The sequence below is a fragment of the Haemorhous mexicanus genome, chromosome 8 (assembly GCF_027477595.1).
Source record: "Haemorhous mexicanus isolate bHaeMex1 chromosome 8, bHaeMex1.pri, whole genome shotgun sequence".
Classification (NCBI taxonomy): Eukaryota; Metazoa; Chordata; class Aves; order Passeriformes; family Fringillidae; genus Haemorhous; species Haemorhous mexicanus.
The window spans coordinates 24,351,925-24,369,254 of NC_082348.1; the positions used below are offsets into that span (position 1 = coordinate 24,351,925).

Below are 17,330 nucleotides of genomic sequence, written 5' to 3' on the forward strand. Positions count from 1 at the left end.
CCGGTCCGCCCCTTCCTGCCCCGCCGGCGGCCCCGGGGTGTGGCCGAGCCGCCGCCGCTCCACCGGCCCGGCCTGGCCATGCTGGACTTCGCCATCTTCGCCGTCACTTTCCTGCTCATTCTCGTGGGCGCCGTGCTCTACCTGTACCCGGTAATGCTGCCGGCCGTGGGGCGGGGAGCGCTCGGTCCGGCCCGGCCCGGCCCCCGGTGCAGGGGGGCGGAGAGCGAGCGGCCGCGGGGCCGAGGCAGCCCCGGGCCCATCGCACGGCCCCAGAGCCCGGGCGGTGCCCCCGGCCCGCACCCCGGGGCCCGGGCGGGACGTGGCAGAGGCCTGCGGGAGAAGGCAGGGCGTTCCCGGGGCAGCGCAGCCCCGGCACTCCTCCTGCTTTACGTGCTCCGGGAGTGAATCCTGCTCTCCAAAGGCGCGATCATCTGCTCGCCTTGCGTTTTTGCAGGCCTCCAGGGCAAATCAGAGTGTAATACCCTACATTGCAAACTTGACCCTTTAAATCTTTACGGAGACATCTTTGATCTAACCAGATGAATAATCCAGATTTAGCCAGTGGCACCAGGCACACAGTTGAGGTTTATCGGCTTATCAGGTTTAAAGCCTGCAGATGTAGCATACCCAGCTCCTGTTTCATGTTTGTAAGTAGTGTAGTAGTCTTGGTGTGGAAAATTCATCTCTTCTGCTGGAAAGGTGTGGGACCTGTATAAAATCTGAAGTTCATGTAGATTGATGCATTTCCTTTTACTCTAGGCATCTAGGCAAGCATCAGGTATCCCTGGGCTGGCTCCAACTGATGAAAAGTAAGTGGTTTCTGTCTCACATTGATGAAGTTCAGCATTGGCAGAGGATGCTAGTCATGATCAGATATCCTCTGTGTTTCTCAGGGATGGCAACCTGCCAGATATCATTGCCAGCAGCAGTTTACATGAGTTTCTTGTGAACCTTCATGAGAAATATGGGCCACTGGTCTCCTTCTGGTTTGGAAGGCGTCTTGTTGTCAGCCTCGGCTCCATCGATCTCCTGAAACAGCATGTTAACCCCAACCGGTTGTGTAAGTGTCTTTTACATTGTCTTTTGAGTCCATTTGTTCTGGCCTCCCTGGGTATCAAAGGAAGGGTGTCAGAGGAAGTTGGAGTTCCATTCTACATTGAAAGAAAATGAGACTTTGTAGCTGACATGGTGCTTCAGGTATGACTTTGGTCCTGCTTACTGGACTTGAGTATCAGTGACCAAGGGTTGCTGCTGTCCAGTGGCCATCACCAAATCAGTATGCTTGTGTCTTTTACCATCTGTCTGCAGGGAAACATTCAGGAAAAGCATCATGCTCATTAGTCACTTGGTAGAGCAAGGTGAGCATCCTGTAGCCACTTGGCATACATTTTAAAAGCAGTTTGAAATACAGTTTAGGAGAGTAGACTTTGTTAAATTAAAAAAAAAATTAAAAACAGCTCTGATAATTTGTGATAACTGCCTTGTATAGTTTAGCATGGAGGTTTTTCAAACTATTATTTGGAGAAGTTCTTTACCTTTCATGTTTCTTTTGGTGTGTAGAATTTTGTAGAGAAAACCTTTAATGATATTCCAGTCTTGGAAGTGGATGGTGATGCTGGTAGCTGAGTTGGCCATCTTAGTCATGGGAGAGTACTTTAATTTATGGCCTAAGCCTCTTAGGTGGGCATTTTGCTTCCTAAGGTTATCACACTTGATAAGTTAACTCAGTTGGTGCTTGGGTTCAATCTCTTGCTTTCCCAGATTTTACCTTAGGAGGCTGACAGAGGTGCTGGGTGCACACCTCTGACCTGATCCTGTAGGCTGTCTTTAGGCACAGGCAGATAGCTCAGCTCACTGTGTGCTGGGGTCGTGAGGGGTAAACTCCATGTAAAGGTGCCTGACAGAATCAAAAAAAGAAATGGTGACAATCTGGGAAAGGAGTGGGAGTTAACAAGGATCAGCAAGACACTGTGGATAACGATGACACTCCAGAAGGTGGAAAACCACCCTGAAAGATCTGAATGCTCTCAAGTGTGTTTGGGGGAAATTAAGCAGACAGTCACTTTCTCAGAGCTCAGAGAAGTGGTGACAAGCCCCTGCACAGGCAAGTTCTCATAAATGTTCTGAATTTGGGAGGATGTGAGTATCAGAGAAAGAGAAATACAGTGCCTGGACTTAAGTGCAGGAAATTTGGTGACCTAGGCAGCTACAGACTAGTCTAGTGTCCTGCTATGCCAAGGGCTAAACATATTTTTTTAAGGATGGGGATAAATGGGAAATGCATGTTGTACTTTGATAATTAGATTTTTAGACAAGTAAAGTGATACAACTTTGTTTATGTCAGGGATTCAGTTCAGAATTTGCTTGGATAGTGATAAATACTGGACTGGTACTTGAAAGGGGGATCAAGGCTAGATTGTCTTGGAAAAGTGTAATGCAGTATTGGGTACATGAAATACTCCATCTTATGTTAGTGCCCTACCCTGATGGCATTATTCTGGAACCCTTTGTTGGCACAGGGCAGCAGAGTGAGATGGATATCTCTGAGGGCTGGGATAGCAGGAACAGGAGCAGGAGGAGAAAAAGTGGGCTGCATGAATTGCCTGTGGGATGATATGGCCATGGAAAAAAAAAAAAGGATATATTGAGTCATAGATATTCAGTAAAGAGAGGGCTTTTGCACAAAATGAGCATGAGTCAGACCTGGAGTCCTGTGTGTGTCTCTGACCTCTACACTCAGGCAAGATTTTGAATAAAGCAAGTGCAAATAAAAGCTGCTAGTGCTCTCAGAGGAGTGGGAAGCCTGTTGTGCAGGAGAAGCAAGGGAAATTGTGTTCAGCCCAGACAAAGAAAGAGCTTCTGAAGGGATCCTCATAAAGGCAACAAGCTTGAGAAGGAGGGTTCTTACAACCTCAGAGCTGGAAGAGCAGCAATATTAGTTGTATCACTGCTTTCCTTTAGCACTGATGCTTGCCAGAAGTGCTCAAACTTTGTTAGAGGTGAGGAATCTTACAGGTGATATTTCCTGAAGGATTGAGGTATAAACTGAGCCAAGTAGCTGTAGCAAAGCCCTTTCTGTACCCTTTCTTGGTGAGTGGGAACAGGGGTTGTAGTAGGTTTCAGCCACAAGCTGGCTCTGGGCAGGTTGAAGTTTTATTGGAGATGTGGTCTTGCCCATATCTCTGCTGTGCACCCAGTGCTGTGGGACAGGAGACAGCCCACAGGGGCCTGCATTATAGCCAACTCCTGACTCTTCAGCCCCACTTGAAAACCCATGTGACTGTTCCTCAGTCAGCTGGAGTGCCTGAGGCCACCATCCATCTTCATGGACACCTGACATTTGGTTTCCAAGGCTGAAATACAGGATTTGGCTCCAGACAAAGGTTCTTCTCATCTTATATGTGTGTTCTTGGAGAGAGAGAGAGAGAGAGGTGCAGATAATGCATTTCTCATCAAAGCCTTGAAGCTGGACTAATTGGATTCATAGTTATAAACATTTCCAATGCCAGGAGACTCTTTTTCCTTAGGCTTCAAACATTTTTGAAATTGGTATGTTTTCATGGCCTCTTAAAGCCTGGTTGAGATTAATTTGCAAGGGGAATTCAAAGGAAGTAAAACTTTGCAGCTGGTACTGGTGATTCCCCTGAGTGGCTCTGGGGAAGCAGTTCAGGCCTACAAACAATGTGGATGTGAAGAGGGTGAACTAATTCAGGATTGCCAGGAGCAGGGGGTTCAGAGACCAAGTTGGAAATTTCTCCTGAGTTGATGCTGCTTTTTGGGTTGGGGCAATGAACCTGAAGCTGGAGATGGAGCTATGGGTCCTGGCCTTTCTGAGCAGGACTTCATTGCTGTTCCATGAGCATTTAACTGTGCAGGTTCAGAGGTCCTTTCTATCTCTGATGTTCAGTTGTGCTCGATCTCAGTTAGATCTCTTCTCTGTATTTAATTTGCAGTGGTGTCCAGGACAGTGCTCTGAGGTTTTTGGGATGGGGAGATTTCCATGTAAGTGAAAAGAACAGTTGAAATTTTGATATGTGTCACTAGGAGGGGTGAAAATGTAACCCTGGAGATGTTTCAAGACAAGGACAAAGGATGAAGTCTGTGCAAGTGCTGGCAGAACAGAGCTGTCTCCTGAGGCAGTTTGTGCCTTGTGGAGTCACTAGCCTCCCACAGCTGTGCAGAAATAGCCCTTTCCCAGACAGCAGGAGGCACTGCCCTCAGCAAAAGGGCAGCCTGGGCTCTGCAGCCCTTTGTGCACAGCTGTGTGGGGATTGCCAGTTTAGTCTAGGGACATTTGGAGAAAAAAAACCCAGAGCCCATGGCTAATCCAGCAGTTTCCTTTCATATGCAGCAGGAAAACTCTGCAGTTTCAGCAGGCATTGCTTCTAAGCATCCTCCAGCCTCTCTAGATGCCTCTGCTTGCTGGATTTTCTGTGTGGGCTTTGCCACCTGCCATGTGTCTTCCTGGCTGCCCAGTATTGTGCCTGGCTGTGCTAGTGCCAGTCAGCAGGGAGCTGTGGCATCAATAGCAGCTCCATGACAAAGTACCTTGGAGGAGGAATTGTCAAGAGCAGCTAGAGGCACATAACAGCCTGCGCCACGTGGAGAGCCGCAGGTACCATCTGCTCTGCCAAAAGACACATGCTCGTGCTCCTTGTCATTCAAAGTGGGAAAGAGGGTGAGATGCAGAGCTTGAAAACATTGGAAGGGAAAAGATGTGAGAGAAAAACATTTGGGAAGGATTACCATATTCATGCCTCTGGCCTCGTTAGCTGCTTTTATGTCTTTAGGTAGTAAGTCCTCTGCAGGTGGGAATTTTCTCTTCTTGTAAGTTTGCCTGGTAGCATAATGAGGCCCAGTCTCTGTGGGGAATCCTAGATACATCCACAGCTGGTAAAGTCATATGTGTCTAGTCCAGCCTTGATGTTTTCTGATGCTTCAGAGGTTTCACTCTCCATCTGGGAGAAATAACAGACTGTGATAAACAGTGACAATATCCTTCTTGAAAACCCTGATTGCTGCTTCCAAATAGCTCCTTAAAGACTCTGTCAGTTCCACAAGACACACTAAAAGGTTTACAGAAAGGGAAGAACATATGCCATGCTGTATTGCACAGTTTTGCATTGACACCTCATATCCTTCAGCACATTTATTAAATAGAGATCCTTGGTGGTGGAATTGAGTTAAAAATCTAACTGAAATGAGTAATGGATTGGGAAGTGACATGGTTTTTTGTCTAGTTTGTACACTGATGCATGTGTCTGTGTGGAAGGATCGGAGATAGAAAGAAGGTGGTTAGCAGTAGAAAGTATTCTGTAGCTTAGTGGGGTATGGTTTTCTGGAGGAGCTTCAGAGCTTCTGTGTTGGAGGCAGCCCTGGCAGACAAGTAGGTGCTAGTTTGGGAAGAGCTCCTCAAGAGGGAACTCAGTGCCCAAAAGAGAAATCATGCAGGAGCAGTAGGATATCAAACAGACCTTGCTGGGTCTGTGACACAAGGGAAGGAGTGCCAAGAGCAGTCTCTGGCCAAGTCTGTCTTGAGCTGGTGTGTCCTGAGTGCATAGCCACGTTCAGGGCAGGAGGGCACACCACACGTGAAGGGGAATGTGCTAAAGAGCCTGCAGGTCAGGCTGGAGAAGGGGAAAAGACCATGCCACACTCACTCTTGTCACCAAGTCGATGGCACAGCCAGCTGGGAACTGGCAAACAGGGAACAAGCTCTGAAGGCATTTTTACTAAAGAGTTACTTGGTAGAGCCAGCAGGCAAACTCTGCGTGGGGAGCTGATCACAGGATGGCAGTCAGCCCCAGAGAAAAGACTTTGTGAGGGACTAGCCTACACTGAGCAAGAGAAACTTGACACCCCAGAGAGACTGTTGTAGGGGAAGGAGCCACACCTTGCTCACTGCCCAGAAGTAGAGTATCCAATTAAAGAGGCTGCTTTAATCAGCCCTGCGTAGTGTGACTTTTGAATGGTGTTTCCTCTGTTTGCTTTCAGTGGATCCATTTGAAACAATGCTGAAATCCCTCTTGAGGTACCAGTCCAGCCTGAATGGGGATACAGGAGAGAGCCACATGAGGAGAAAACTGTATGAGAACGGTGTGACCAAGTCCTTGCAAAGTAACGTTGCTCTCATCCAGAAGGTAACTGCCTTTGAACAGCAGAGAAGCCCTGTGTTGCTCACAGGGGAAGGTTTAGTGAGAATGATCACTAGGATAAAGGACCTGCATTTGAATTGGTGCTGGGGCTGTAAGCATCTGAGATAGCAAACAGCCTCTGCCTTTCATGGTGTGAATCTTTGCGTTCTTTTAGCTCTGGTGGGTTGGGGGAAGGGTTGAGCTTGCTTAGTTTTTAGGCCAAGATACCAGATGCAGTTAAAGATACTGGAGCACCTGGATTCTAGATATATTTCCCTGGACAGGAGGATGGAGCAAGCAACCAGCTTTTGGGGCCACAAAGAGGTGATTTTGATTTAGTCCAGCAGCCAGAATATGATCTGTTTTCCTATTCTGGAGCTGTCTGTATTAAAGGGTTTAAGGTTTCTTCTGTGACAGAGAGAACAAGAGAGGATTGCCTTGTTCGGGGAGAGCCTTGAAAGAAGCAGATGATTGGAGGTTAAAATGTTACTGTTTAACAATGGAAACAAACCTGGAAAGAATTTAGCATTATTCCATAGCCATGAAAGTGTGGTCTGCCTTAGGAAGTGGGTGGGAATGTGTCCAGGGTGTGTTTGGTAAATAGACTGCTGGTGTTACTGCTAACTAATGGTTCATTCCCTCTCAAGCTGTCAGAAGAGCTGCTGGCCAAATGGCTGTCTCTCCCCGAGGCACAACATGTGCCACTCTGCCAGCACATGCTGGGCTTTGCCATGAAGTCTGTCACGCAGACAGCTATGGGCAGCAGCTTCGAAGATGACCGGGAAGTCATCCGATTCCGCAGGCACCGTGATGCAGTAAGTGTCCTGAAGAGCCAGGAAATCTCCTATTCAGTTTTTCCAAACTGAAAACACAGAGCTTGTATCTGTGTACAGTTTAGTACAAGCTACTGCTGAGACTTGAGAGGTCTGTCTCACTTGTTCCAAGCTGAAACTGTTAGAAAGATCCTACTGCTGATCCTGCTGTCATTAGTCTGAGGTGTTTCTAAAGGATCCATGGGGACCAGGAGCCCAGATCCAATGGCAGTTGGGAGGTCTTTGGTACCTCAGTCAGTTAAATTCTGTTGGGACTGGCAGTGGAATTTCTCCCTTTCAAAGATCTTCTGAAGGCTCTGTGACATTGTGGAGAAAGGAAAATCTGAGGAGATCTCACCTTTATCCACATGTGGGGATGTTAAACATGCTGGTGATTGGGTGGGAAAGAAGCAGTTCCATCTCCTATTTAATATTCCCATAGCTTTTTTCCTACAGTTGTAATTACAGTTGTTTAGCTTCATTCCAGCTATCACAGACATAGTGTCTGAATGTGGTGTCCTAAAGAAACCAGTTCCATATTGACAGGAAGTCCTAATTTTATTGGGTGTTTTCATTTTCCTGACTAGGGAAGAATACAATAGTCCCAGCAGTCTAAGCCTGTTTTAAGTGATGGTGCTGTTCTCTCTCTCCTTCCAGATCTGGTCAGAGATTGGAAAAGGTTTCTTGGATGGGTCTCTTGACAAAAACATGACTAGGAAGAAGCACTATGAAGATGGTAGGTTTCTCCCCAAATTAGGGTTTTTCTCTCACTCTGATTAATACTTAGGACTTAGCTAGCATGTGAAGGCACTTCATTTGCCCAGTTGTTTTGGCTTTTCTTCAGAGTTGCTCATCATGCCAGGAGCCACCAGATGCATTGTACTTACTCTCAGATTAGATCATTGGTTTGGAGTTGAGTGGCAAGCTGCCTTTATGTGAGAAGTTGGAGGACTAGAACTCTAGTTCCAGGTCTAGTTCCAGGGTCTGTCCAGTCTGGAGAGTGATAGAGGGGAAGTATCAGGGTGTGCTTCCTCCCTTACTGTTCTGTTTCCTAGTGTCCATTTTTGACCTCTCTTGGAGGCAAACAGCTGTGCTAGGTGGAGACAGATGGAGCCCCTGGATTTGGCCCATATGGGCATTCAGATGATGCACCATCTGGGGCCTGTACTGCCAGACAGTCACTCACAGGCTGGAAGGCACAAGTACTGAGGTGCTGCTTTGTTGAATACACCATCAGATAGCCTCTGATGTGCTATTACATGATAACATGATTTAGGTCTGTTACAGCAGTACTTTTGTTTCTAATATATTTTATAGCAAGTTATTTTAATTTTAGGTTGTCTTGTCTTTTTTGTTAATAATTAAACCATTTCAGTATTGATTGATAAGATGCTAAACTAAAGTAGATTGTATCTGGAACTGAAGTTTTGCTTGTAAATCCCCCAAACCCAATGTTTCCTTCTTTATTCTTCTGGTTCTCTGGGTTTCAGAACCTGAGGACAGCTTCTGCCCCATTGAAATGGGTTCCTCCCATGGTCACTCAGTTGTAGTATGATGATGCATGAGGACAAAATTTCACAAACTCCAGATAGTGAGCCCTGGTGTTTGAGTGTTGCTCGCCTTCCTGTGCAGAGAGGAGGAAGGAAGGTAATTCTGAGACAAAGGACCTCAACTGGGCCTTGATAAATGGAGTTTCAGACCCAAATTCTGCTCCATGTTTCTTGGATAGTCCTTAGTATGCCATTTAAGCGAGACAGGCAATGGTGTCTAGGTCCCTAACTCCCCCTGGTTCCCACAGCAGTCACCAGCAGTTAGGCACTCACATATCTTCAGATGTGTGGACTCTGTGCCAAAACCCTCCCACCTTTCCCCCCATTCCTCTCTCTGTGTCTGCACTCTTTAGCACAGAGCCATCCTCTTGCACCCTGCCTGTGGAACCCCTGGCCAGAGGGGCTCCATCAGTCCTGGTGCTGCAGTAATTCTAACTCTTGTAACCAGAGTTGTGTGGCTCATACCTGTTTTCGTGGGGGCTGTTGAAAATGCATTCTCTGATGGTTTGACAGCATTACTTGTCTTCCCCTTATGTGATTTCAGCTCACAGAGTACACACCTTGGTTATATCTGTAAGGATGTTTTTTTACAGGCAACCTCTGTTATTTGGTTCCTGCATTTTCAGCTAAATTGGGGATACTGCCTTCCAAATTGACAGTAACATGTAACAGAGGCTGCTTCTGTAAGTGAGCCCAGCAGGGACAGCTGGTCTGAAAATCTGCTTGGGAAGATGAATTTGCTTCTCTGCAGCACCAGGATGACCAGGTTTTAAAATAAACATTTCTTATTTCTTCCGAAGCTCTGGTGGAGATGGAATCCATCTTAAGGAAGGTTACAAAGGAACGCCGAGGCAGATCATTCAACAGGCATGTCTTTATAGACACCTTGCTGCAGGGGAGCCTGAGTGACCAGCAGGTCTGTGCAGCTGTTCCCTCCTTACACAGTAATGGAATTTTGCCAGATGGGCAATTCATTACATTGTAGCCTTTGATTAATATAAGTTCTTGCTTCTTAGCTTAGATTTTTTACCAAAGCAGGGCTTCTGCTTCATTTTTCCACTCCTGCAATGTTTGATTGCATTAGACTTTGGTAGATTTCCTTGCCACTGCTTCATAGCTATTTTTATAAACCAGAAGTATGTTAATATTAAGTATGTCTCGTGCAATTCAGTGGAAGTTCAACAGAGAGTTCAGTTCATGTCTTCTAGATATATTTCGTGCTTTCTGCACTGAAGGGATTTAATGTGCTTGAGTGGAGAGTGTGCCACTTCTTTTTTCTCTTTACAGTCTTATGAACTTCATTCCCTGAAGTAGATTTTCTTTCCTAGATTCTGGAAGATACAATGATTTTCTCTTTGGCAGGATGTGTAATCACTGCTAACTGTAAGTACAGTAACTGTAGGTAGCTTCCCATCCTTGCACTTAGCTGCCAAAAACTGTGTGTGATGACATGAGACTTACCCTAGGCTAAGAAAAAATTGCATTAATCATTCTTTCTCCTGAGCTGCAGACATGTAGAAGAAGCTAATTTTTACATCAGAAAGTAAGGCTGCGTTGACACGACCTCGCAGTTAGTGAGCTGAAGCTAAGCTGTGTTTGACAACCTTTCCAGACTTATGGTGAACTTAGAATTTCTCCCCATTGCTTTCTGCTTGCATTCTTAACCCCAGACAACTGATGCTAAATTTGATGAAGAAAACCACCAAAATAAATAGGTCACAAAGATCATGTTGTAAAATAGGTTCAGGCACACAGGAAGAAAGAGGGCTAACATCTGTCTGGGTGCTAGGAATTTCTGGAGGATAGGTGTGTTCCATGTATGAAGGACTTTCAAAGAAGCTACTCTGGGATTTATGCAAAGATTATGAAAAAAACCCAAACAAATAAAAATACAAACTGAAGCTGGGTAGAATATCTTACAATAAAAGGATGATTATCTGGCCTTGTACCTCAGCCAGTGGGGCTGGGACTCCAAAGAAAACCTCCAAGATGCATCTAGGTGTTAAAGAATAGGAAGTAAATCAGACAACTATGGTAATACTCTCTCCAGAGAATATCCTCTCCAGGTACTCCAGGGAGTCTGTGATTTTAAGGGGCTTGAATCTACTTGGATTCACAGAATCACAGAATATTCTGAGTTGGAAGGATCATCAAGTCCAAGATTCCAGATAGTTCTCATGAATAGACATTTTTGAGAGCTAGAAACATTTCCTTGTAGCTTTAGGGAAACTGCCTCCTACACACTTATTTCTTATGCAGGGTTTTTTCCTCACTCTGCATTTGAAGATAATCTCAAGTAACTAAAAAAATAGATGTAGGGGTAAAAGTGCTGGCCAACATCTGCAGAGAGCTCCCTTCAGGAGCCCCAGGCATTGGCTGTCTGGAGCACTTGCCTGAGATGTGCTAGGGATGACCCCCAAATAAGGGAATTTTCTAAAGCTTTGAACAAACCAGCCTTTCATTTGCATGGTTGGTGTAATAGCCATGATTCCCCTGGGTTTGTTGGGCTGTGGGGTCCCTTTGCCAGAGCTCTGGGGCTGAGTGCTTTAGTGTCCTGCAAAGCTCCTCATAGCATCAGAAAGAGAATTTTAGCTTGCAGGGCCTCTTGTTACACAGGAGTTCAGCCTCTGTTCCTACCACTGAATACAGAATCAGCACAGCCTGCTGTGAACCGAGGCCACCTTTTTTTTAGGCCAAAAAAGTAATGTTGAAAATATAGGAAGTAAGAAAACTGAATGCCATTTGTAAAGGATTGAATTTTCTGGGTCCAGTCTTGTCTTGATTCCTCCCGCAGTGTGCACCTGGGCAGTTTATTTCCTGACAACCTCAGAAGATGTTCAGCAGAATCTCTGCAAGGAGATGGACCGTGTTCTGGGGAAGGGACCAATTACACATGAGAAAATGGAGCAGCTCAGGTGGGTCCTATAGAAGGAATGCAGAGAAAGGCTGGGTCATGTACTGGGGACAGGTGTTTCATGTGGAGTCTGATGCCTAGCCTGCACTAGGCCAGGAGAAAGCATCCAAAAGCTGCTTACTCCCTTTTCTCTTTCTGGAAGTAATCAAGCCACAGAATGACTTGCAACACAGAGAGAATCTGCTGTCATTCCAGACACAGGGACCAAGGTGCTCACTTTAGGGTGTCTGTAGGAAACCCTTTAGGTTCATCAGCAGAGGAAAAGCACAGAATCAGTGTCCTGGCTGCCAGGCCAAAATTTTTGCTCACTGTCTTGTTTGGTTTCTGTCCCAGTTTTCCAGAAGTAGTAGAAGTAATCAGTCATTTTCATGGTTAGAGATATTTAGAGAGAAAGCATGGACCAATCTTCTTTTCAAAGGGCTGCAAGCAGTGATGACTGATAAACAGTGTGCCTTTATGTTTTCTGCATTTGTTATGTTGGTGCAACCAGGTACATTTTGTATTTGGACTAGTGTTAGGGTTTCAGGGAATATTGAGTCTGTGGTTTTCTTGCTTCTTCTTGTATGAGTGAGAGGTATGGGAAAAGGGCTGATGTGTTTATGCATTTTAGCAGATTTAGTTTGGTTTAAAATCTGAAAGAAGAGGGATTCCAAAAACCTTCTATAAAAGCTGTTAATGAGATTTAATGCTTCTTACAAAGATGTTAGGACTCCTTGCCAGAAAAAAAAGAAGTGCCTCTAAGTAAAGCAGCTCTGCTTGCTGCCACAAGGATGTGGACAGGCTTCTCTCTGAGACTCACACTGACCAAGGGTTACTGCTTGCAGGTACTGTCGGCAGGTCCTGTGTGAGACAGTGAGGACAGCAAAGCTCACTCCCATCGCTGCACAGCTGCAGGAGCTGGAGGGCAGAGTCGACCAACACACTATCCCCAAAGAGGTAGGGCAGTGCTGGGAGCATTAGTCGGGGAATTTGCTGTTTCCTCTTCTTCCAGACTGGGGGTGAGGCAGGAAGACCATTTCTTCCGACAGTGTTGAAGCTGAGTAGGTGCTCTGTCATCTGAAAGTACAGTTTAGCTCAAAGTTTGCCTGCAGTTCCTCTGTGGGAGAGGCTCTGCAAATTCGTGTTCTCTTGCTGAGCAGATTTGCTTCTTGGATGAGTAAGCTTTTGAAGGGGCCTATGGACTTAGTTATGCATAAGAGAACATTGTTTCAGGCTTCATCATATCACTCATCATATGACCTTCCCTTCCAGTGAGTAAAGTAGTCCATACATACGTCTCAGCAAGCATAGGGAAATGGGGTCACACCCTCTGTAACCACCAACAATTGCAGTGTGATTCTTAGAAGTTAAAATCCTAACATCTGGGCATGGATTATGAAAATCTGTAGATGAATGCTGCATAATTGCCTTTTTAATCAACCTAAATATGAGTAGTCTACAGAATAATCATCATTCAGCAGAGCTGTCGAGAGGTGTCTTGAATTGTGCATTTCCTTCCTCACTGACATGTTGTAATTCTCTTTGCAGACACTTGTGCTTTATGCTCTTGGTGTGATGCTGCAGGATAGTTCATCTTGGCCATCACCATACAAGTATGTAGAATCAACTGTAATTGCAACTAATTCCTTTTCTTTGTTAAATTAGATCTTGAAGCACAGCTTTTTGTGCTGCAGGGCCTGCCTTAAGCAGATTCTGGAGATGAAAGGGAGTCTATCAGAAAATCAGTTTACAAAGGTGTGGGTTTGTTTGTCTCCATGGGCATGGTTATGGGGCAATTGAAGTCAGGTTCCTCCGATGCTCCAGTCTGTATGTGTGCATGTATATGTTGGGGTTTAGTAAAAACTTTTGTGCACGTACACAGAGCTTCCCTGGCTAATGCTGGTAACTTCTGGTAAAGGTTTTCTGTGAAACAGTGACTTGAATGGCTTTGGAATCACTGTCATCATGAAACAAGGATGCAAGGGAGGAAATGTCAGTCTGAAGTTTTGGGTTTTTAGGGGGAAGGGAAATGCTGCCTCAATATTTCTGTCTGTCTGTGAAAACTGAAGTGGATATAGGGCAGTGGTGGGTAAAGAAAAAAATCGCTGTAGCTTCTTGTGACCTCCAGGTGGCAAATATTAACCTGTGTCTGATTTACTTCACTTGGGCTGCAAAAAATGTGGGTCAGTTATTCTAGACAGGGAGAACAGACAGCTGAGATTTAGGAGAAAGAATAAAGCCTTTAGAACAGCACTTGTCCTCTCCTGCAATTACACTTTTTAGAAAGGGGTCAGGCATTGATGCACCAGTCTGTGAGCCCCTTGGCAGGGATTGCCTCCCAAGGTAGGTCATAATTGTGTTCAGCTTTGCTGAGACCCCATGGGACCTACACTAAGGACTGCTATGAACATTGTATGCTTGTTTCAGGGAGGCTTTGGTCGAGGTTTAGCTTGAGGTAGATGAAGATTTCCATGACAGAACTAGGAGACCAGCTCTGTGTGATCCTTTCACCCACCTACTCTACAAAAACATTGTTTGTCCTCCCTGCTTTTTTGCTAGGCAGGTGCATTTTCTCTCCTATTACAAAATCTGTAATTTTCACTTTAGTTCAGGGGAAATGTAAGTTTGATGCTGCTTATCTTAAGGATCAACACCAACATGCCCTTTTACCTTATTAGAAGCAGACCTTGGATGTTTAAGTAGTGAAGCCTTGAAGTATTTAGAAGAAAGGTTTAAAAGAACCATCTTCTGTCCATCAAATTTTGTGTTTGGAGAGGGGTTAATATTTAAATTGAATGTTATTTTATTAGTTTCCTTTGTTTTAACTCATGCCAGCCCTGGATAATAGTTTTCTCACAGCCTCTACCATCCTAAAGCTGGAAACCACTTTTCACACCTCAGTGAGTCACTGGCTTCCCTCCCCCAGCACATACACATACACACACCAACTGCTTGAAGAGAACAGTGAGGAGCAAGGAGAAAAGGGAAATATTTTTGGAAGTGAAAAAGGAAGGGACTCAGAGAGGCAGAGAGAGAGACAAATGAGATTGCATGTGCCCTGGAGAGGAATAGAGGGCAGGTAACAGCATCAGTTCAGCTGTGTACTGCACATTAGTTCCAGCCCTGTTTCACACTACCTCAGTTGGTCAGCATTTTGACCAAGATGGGACACAGCTGACCAGCTGGGAATATTGATGGAATGGATGCACAATTGCCTTCATCCATTTGTGTGGAATGACCCACAGAGAACAAATTAGTGAGATTCTCTGGTTAATTTCTGGTTTTTCACTTGTGTGTGTGTGTGCACGTTTCTGGGGAAAGGACGCTGTGCCTGCTCAGAAAACCCTAATGTGTTTCATCTTTTATAGGTTTGACCCAGACAGATTCAGTGAGGAATTAGCCATGAAAAACCTGTCCTTGTTGGGTTTCTCTGGAAGCCAGGAGTGCCCAGAGTTGAGGTGAGCATAGGGAAGGAGGTCTTACTGAGTCTCTGTGGCAGACAGGAGAGAAGGTGCTTCCAGCATCTTGGTGTTACTGCTGGGACAAGCTGGCTGTTGTCCTTTGGCAAATTTACATCATAGCAAGGTTTTTATTTTTTTCTCTTAATTCTTCCCTCAGGTTTGCCTATATGGTGGCCACAGTTCTGCTGAGTGTCCTGGTAAGGAAACTGTATCTCCACCCAGTGAAAGGACAAGTCGTGGAGGCAAAATATGAACTGGTAACCTCACCAAAGGAGGAAGCCTGGATAACGGTGTCTAAGAGAAGCTAAGAGCAAACAAAACAAGGGGTTAAAAGTGCCAGCAGTGAAGTTCTGAGCAAGGGTCTTAACAAGAATCATACTGGCACCACGTTTACTCAGCCAAGGAATTTTATATCCAGAAAATTTTTTTTTACCTTCCATATTCTTAACCTCATGCCTATATTGGGTACTCTCTCTAATTCAACCAGTAGTCATATTAAAGTAGATTTAATCTGTATGTCTTTTTCATATCTGCTTTTGGATCTCTGGCCAAACCTTTGCAAAGGAAGCAACAAAACCTTGCAGTGGTGTATGGATGAACTACTTGGTGTCAGCTAGTCAAAGACTAGCTGGGCTGGTTAACCCAGCCTCTTTCTAATAGCAGCCAGAGCTGGGTAAGAGTGCCCCTCTTATCCAGTGGAATGTTTCTTCCTGAATCCTAGCTAGATAAGACCTTGGAGACACAAGGACAAAGCCTTTCTCTATATATAGGTATTTTTATTCAAAGTGTCTTTTCCTCCCTTGAGCTATATCTGTCAGGAAGAACAGATATATCCTGTGAGAAGTATGTGTGAGTGTGAGAAAGGGAGAAATAAACTGGGGTGGGAATAGCACCACTAGTTCTCATGCTGTGTAATCTTGCCATGCTGTGGGGTTGCAAGAAAAAGGATGATTTAGAAATGCTAGTAAACCAAGAGGAATAAAATTGATTTGGTTCCTGAGAAAACAGAAGCATCAGTAATAATATGATGAAATTAAATAAAACCACAGAACAAAGCTCCAAGAAAGGGAGTCTTCAACCTGAAAATTCTGAGGGCAGTGTCTAATCCAATCAACAGAAATTGACAGATGCTTGCAATTCATTCAGCACTGGGTCATCATGAGACTGGTCATGCAAGTAGTGGAGAGTGCTGATTTCACAGGGCTCTAGATTAATGTTGTACTTAATAACTTAAAAGCCTTTCAAAGAATCCTTTTCCTCCTCCAAAATGTGTGCTCACCAAAGAAGCATCAAATGTTGCATATTCACATGCTTTTTCCTGCTCCTTCCTTTCTTTTTTTGCCAATCATAGGACAGCTCCATTCAGAGCCCCACTGAATGGAATGCAAGGCAGGAACCTCCTACCCCATCATGGCATTGGAGTAATTGCCATCTGCATTCCTGTTCACGTTGTGCTGTTCACTTCCTTCTCTTACATCTTTCTCTTTATCTGATCCTCCTAAGTCTTTTCTCCATACGCCTGACTTCTCTGTTAGCTCCAGTTCCTAGTCCCTTTCCCACCCAGCAGCTGTGTGATAGGTGAGGGGTTTCTCAGCCTGCAGCTGTGTCTGCTGAAGCTGTACACAGCTGCCTGTGCACCACAGAGCAAGCCAAGAATTGGCCTCCCATTTGAGCTACTTTTTACTGCTTGTGCAGACTACATGTCACTGGTAACTGCAGTTCTTTTTTCTACAGGTGTACCTTCCAGGTCAGGAAATCTGCTGCTCTTTTAAAAAGGTTTTTGCTCTTGTCTGAGGTGTGCCAGCCTGAATGCAATCCTGTCAGTTCTTATGGGGTTTAACAGCTGATGCCATCCTCTGTGGGCACGAGACAAAGAAAATTCTGCTCTTGGGTTTAACATGTCATCTCTGCTTTTGGTGGAGCTGTAGAGATTCGGATGGCCCCCAGTGTAGCTCCTGCTGGGGTAGAATGGTACAGAGATGTTGGGCAGAAAGGGGAGACTTGTGCAGTTCAGCTTCCTGTCTCTCTTGAATTGATTTTTATAATGAACTGCAAGAAAGCTCTTGCTAATCTGACCTCCACTTCACTAAAGGTTGGTCATGTCCCCAGATGGTAATTCATGTTAGGCTTTGCTTCACTGCTTATGCAAAAAGGCCTATTTTTCTTGAAGGTTGCAGATGTTTCCTAAACCTTCTGGAGAAATCAGCATAGTAAAGAATTTTCATTTTAAAACATCCCTGGATGTGCAGAGGAGGCAAAACGAAGTTTAAGTTATTGCCTTCTTTGGAAAATAGGGTAGGATAGCACTGTCCCTGCTAGAAACTGAACAAGGAATATAACTGGGTGATGAAGATCTGCTTTAGGAGTGAAGCTTTCAAACACTAGAAAAGCTTCCCAAGTGTAATTTTTCTGCCTTGCTGGAGCTGATCAAACTGCCTTGCAACAGCCCCTTCCCCAGTTACAGGAATCAAAAATGGGAG

General features: G+C 45.0%; 1 protein-coding gene across 2 annotated transcripts; it reads left to right on the forward strand.

Moving 5' to 3' along the window:
- Positions 1-20: 20 nt before the first annotated feature.
- On the forward strand, positions 21-15,366 carry LOC132330635 (cytochrome P450 20A1). 2 transcript variants are annotated; one of them, XM_059853238.1, is made up of 13 exons: positions 21-150; positions 760-809; positions 894-1,060; positions 5,995-6,140; positions 6,782-6,949; positions 7,604-7,682; positions 9,297-9,412; positions 9,825-9,879; positions 11,291-11,411; positions 12,235-12,346; positions 12,938-13,002; positions 14,758-14,847; positions 15,008-15,366. In XM_059853238.1, the coding sequence occupies exons 1-13, from the start codon at positions 79-81 to the stop codon at positions 15,156-15,158; spliced, it is 1,392 nt and encodes a 463-aa protein (XP_059709221.1). In that variant the 5' UTR covers positions 21-78; the 3' UTR covers positions 15,159-15,366. The 2 variants fall into 2 exon arrangements, with proteins under 2 accessions (XP_059709221.1, XP_059709220.1); XM_059853237.1 differs by lacking the exons at positions 760-809; positions 894-1,060 and having other exon boundaries at positions 38-150.
- The last annotated feature ends 1,964 nt before the right edge of the window (positions 15,367-17,330 follow it).

Excerpts from the sequence above, each read along its gene's own strand:
- LOC132330635 (XM_059853238.1), top strand. The coding sequence starts at position 79 with ATGCTGGACTTCGCCATCTTCGCCGTCACTTTCCTGCTCATTCTCGTG. Across the intron at positions 7,683-9,296 it reads GAAGAAGCACTATGAAGATG|CTCTGGTGGAGATGGAATCC; the intron begins GTAGGTTTCTCC and ends TTTCTTCCGAAG. Across the intron at positions 13,003-14,757 it reads TCTTGGCCATCACCATACAA|GTTTGACCCAGACAGATTCA; the intron begins GTATGTAGAATC and ends CATCTTTTATAG.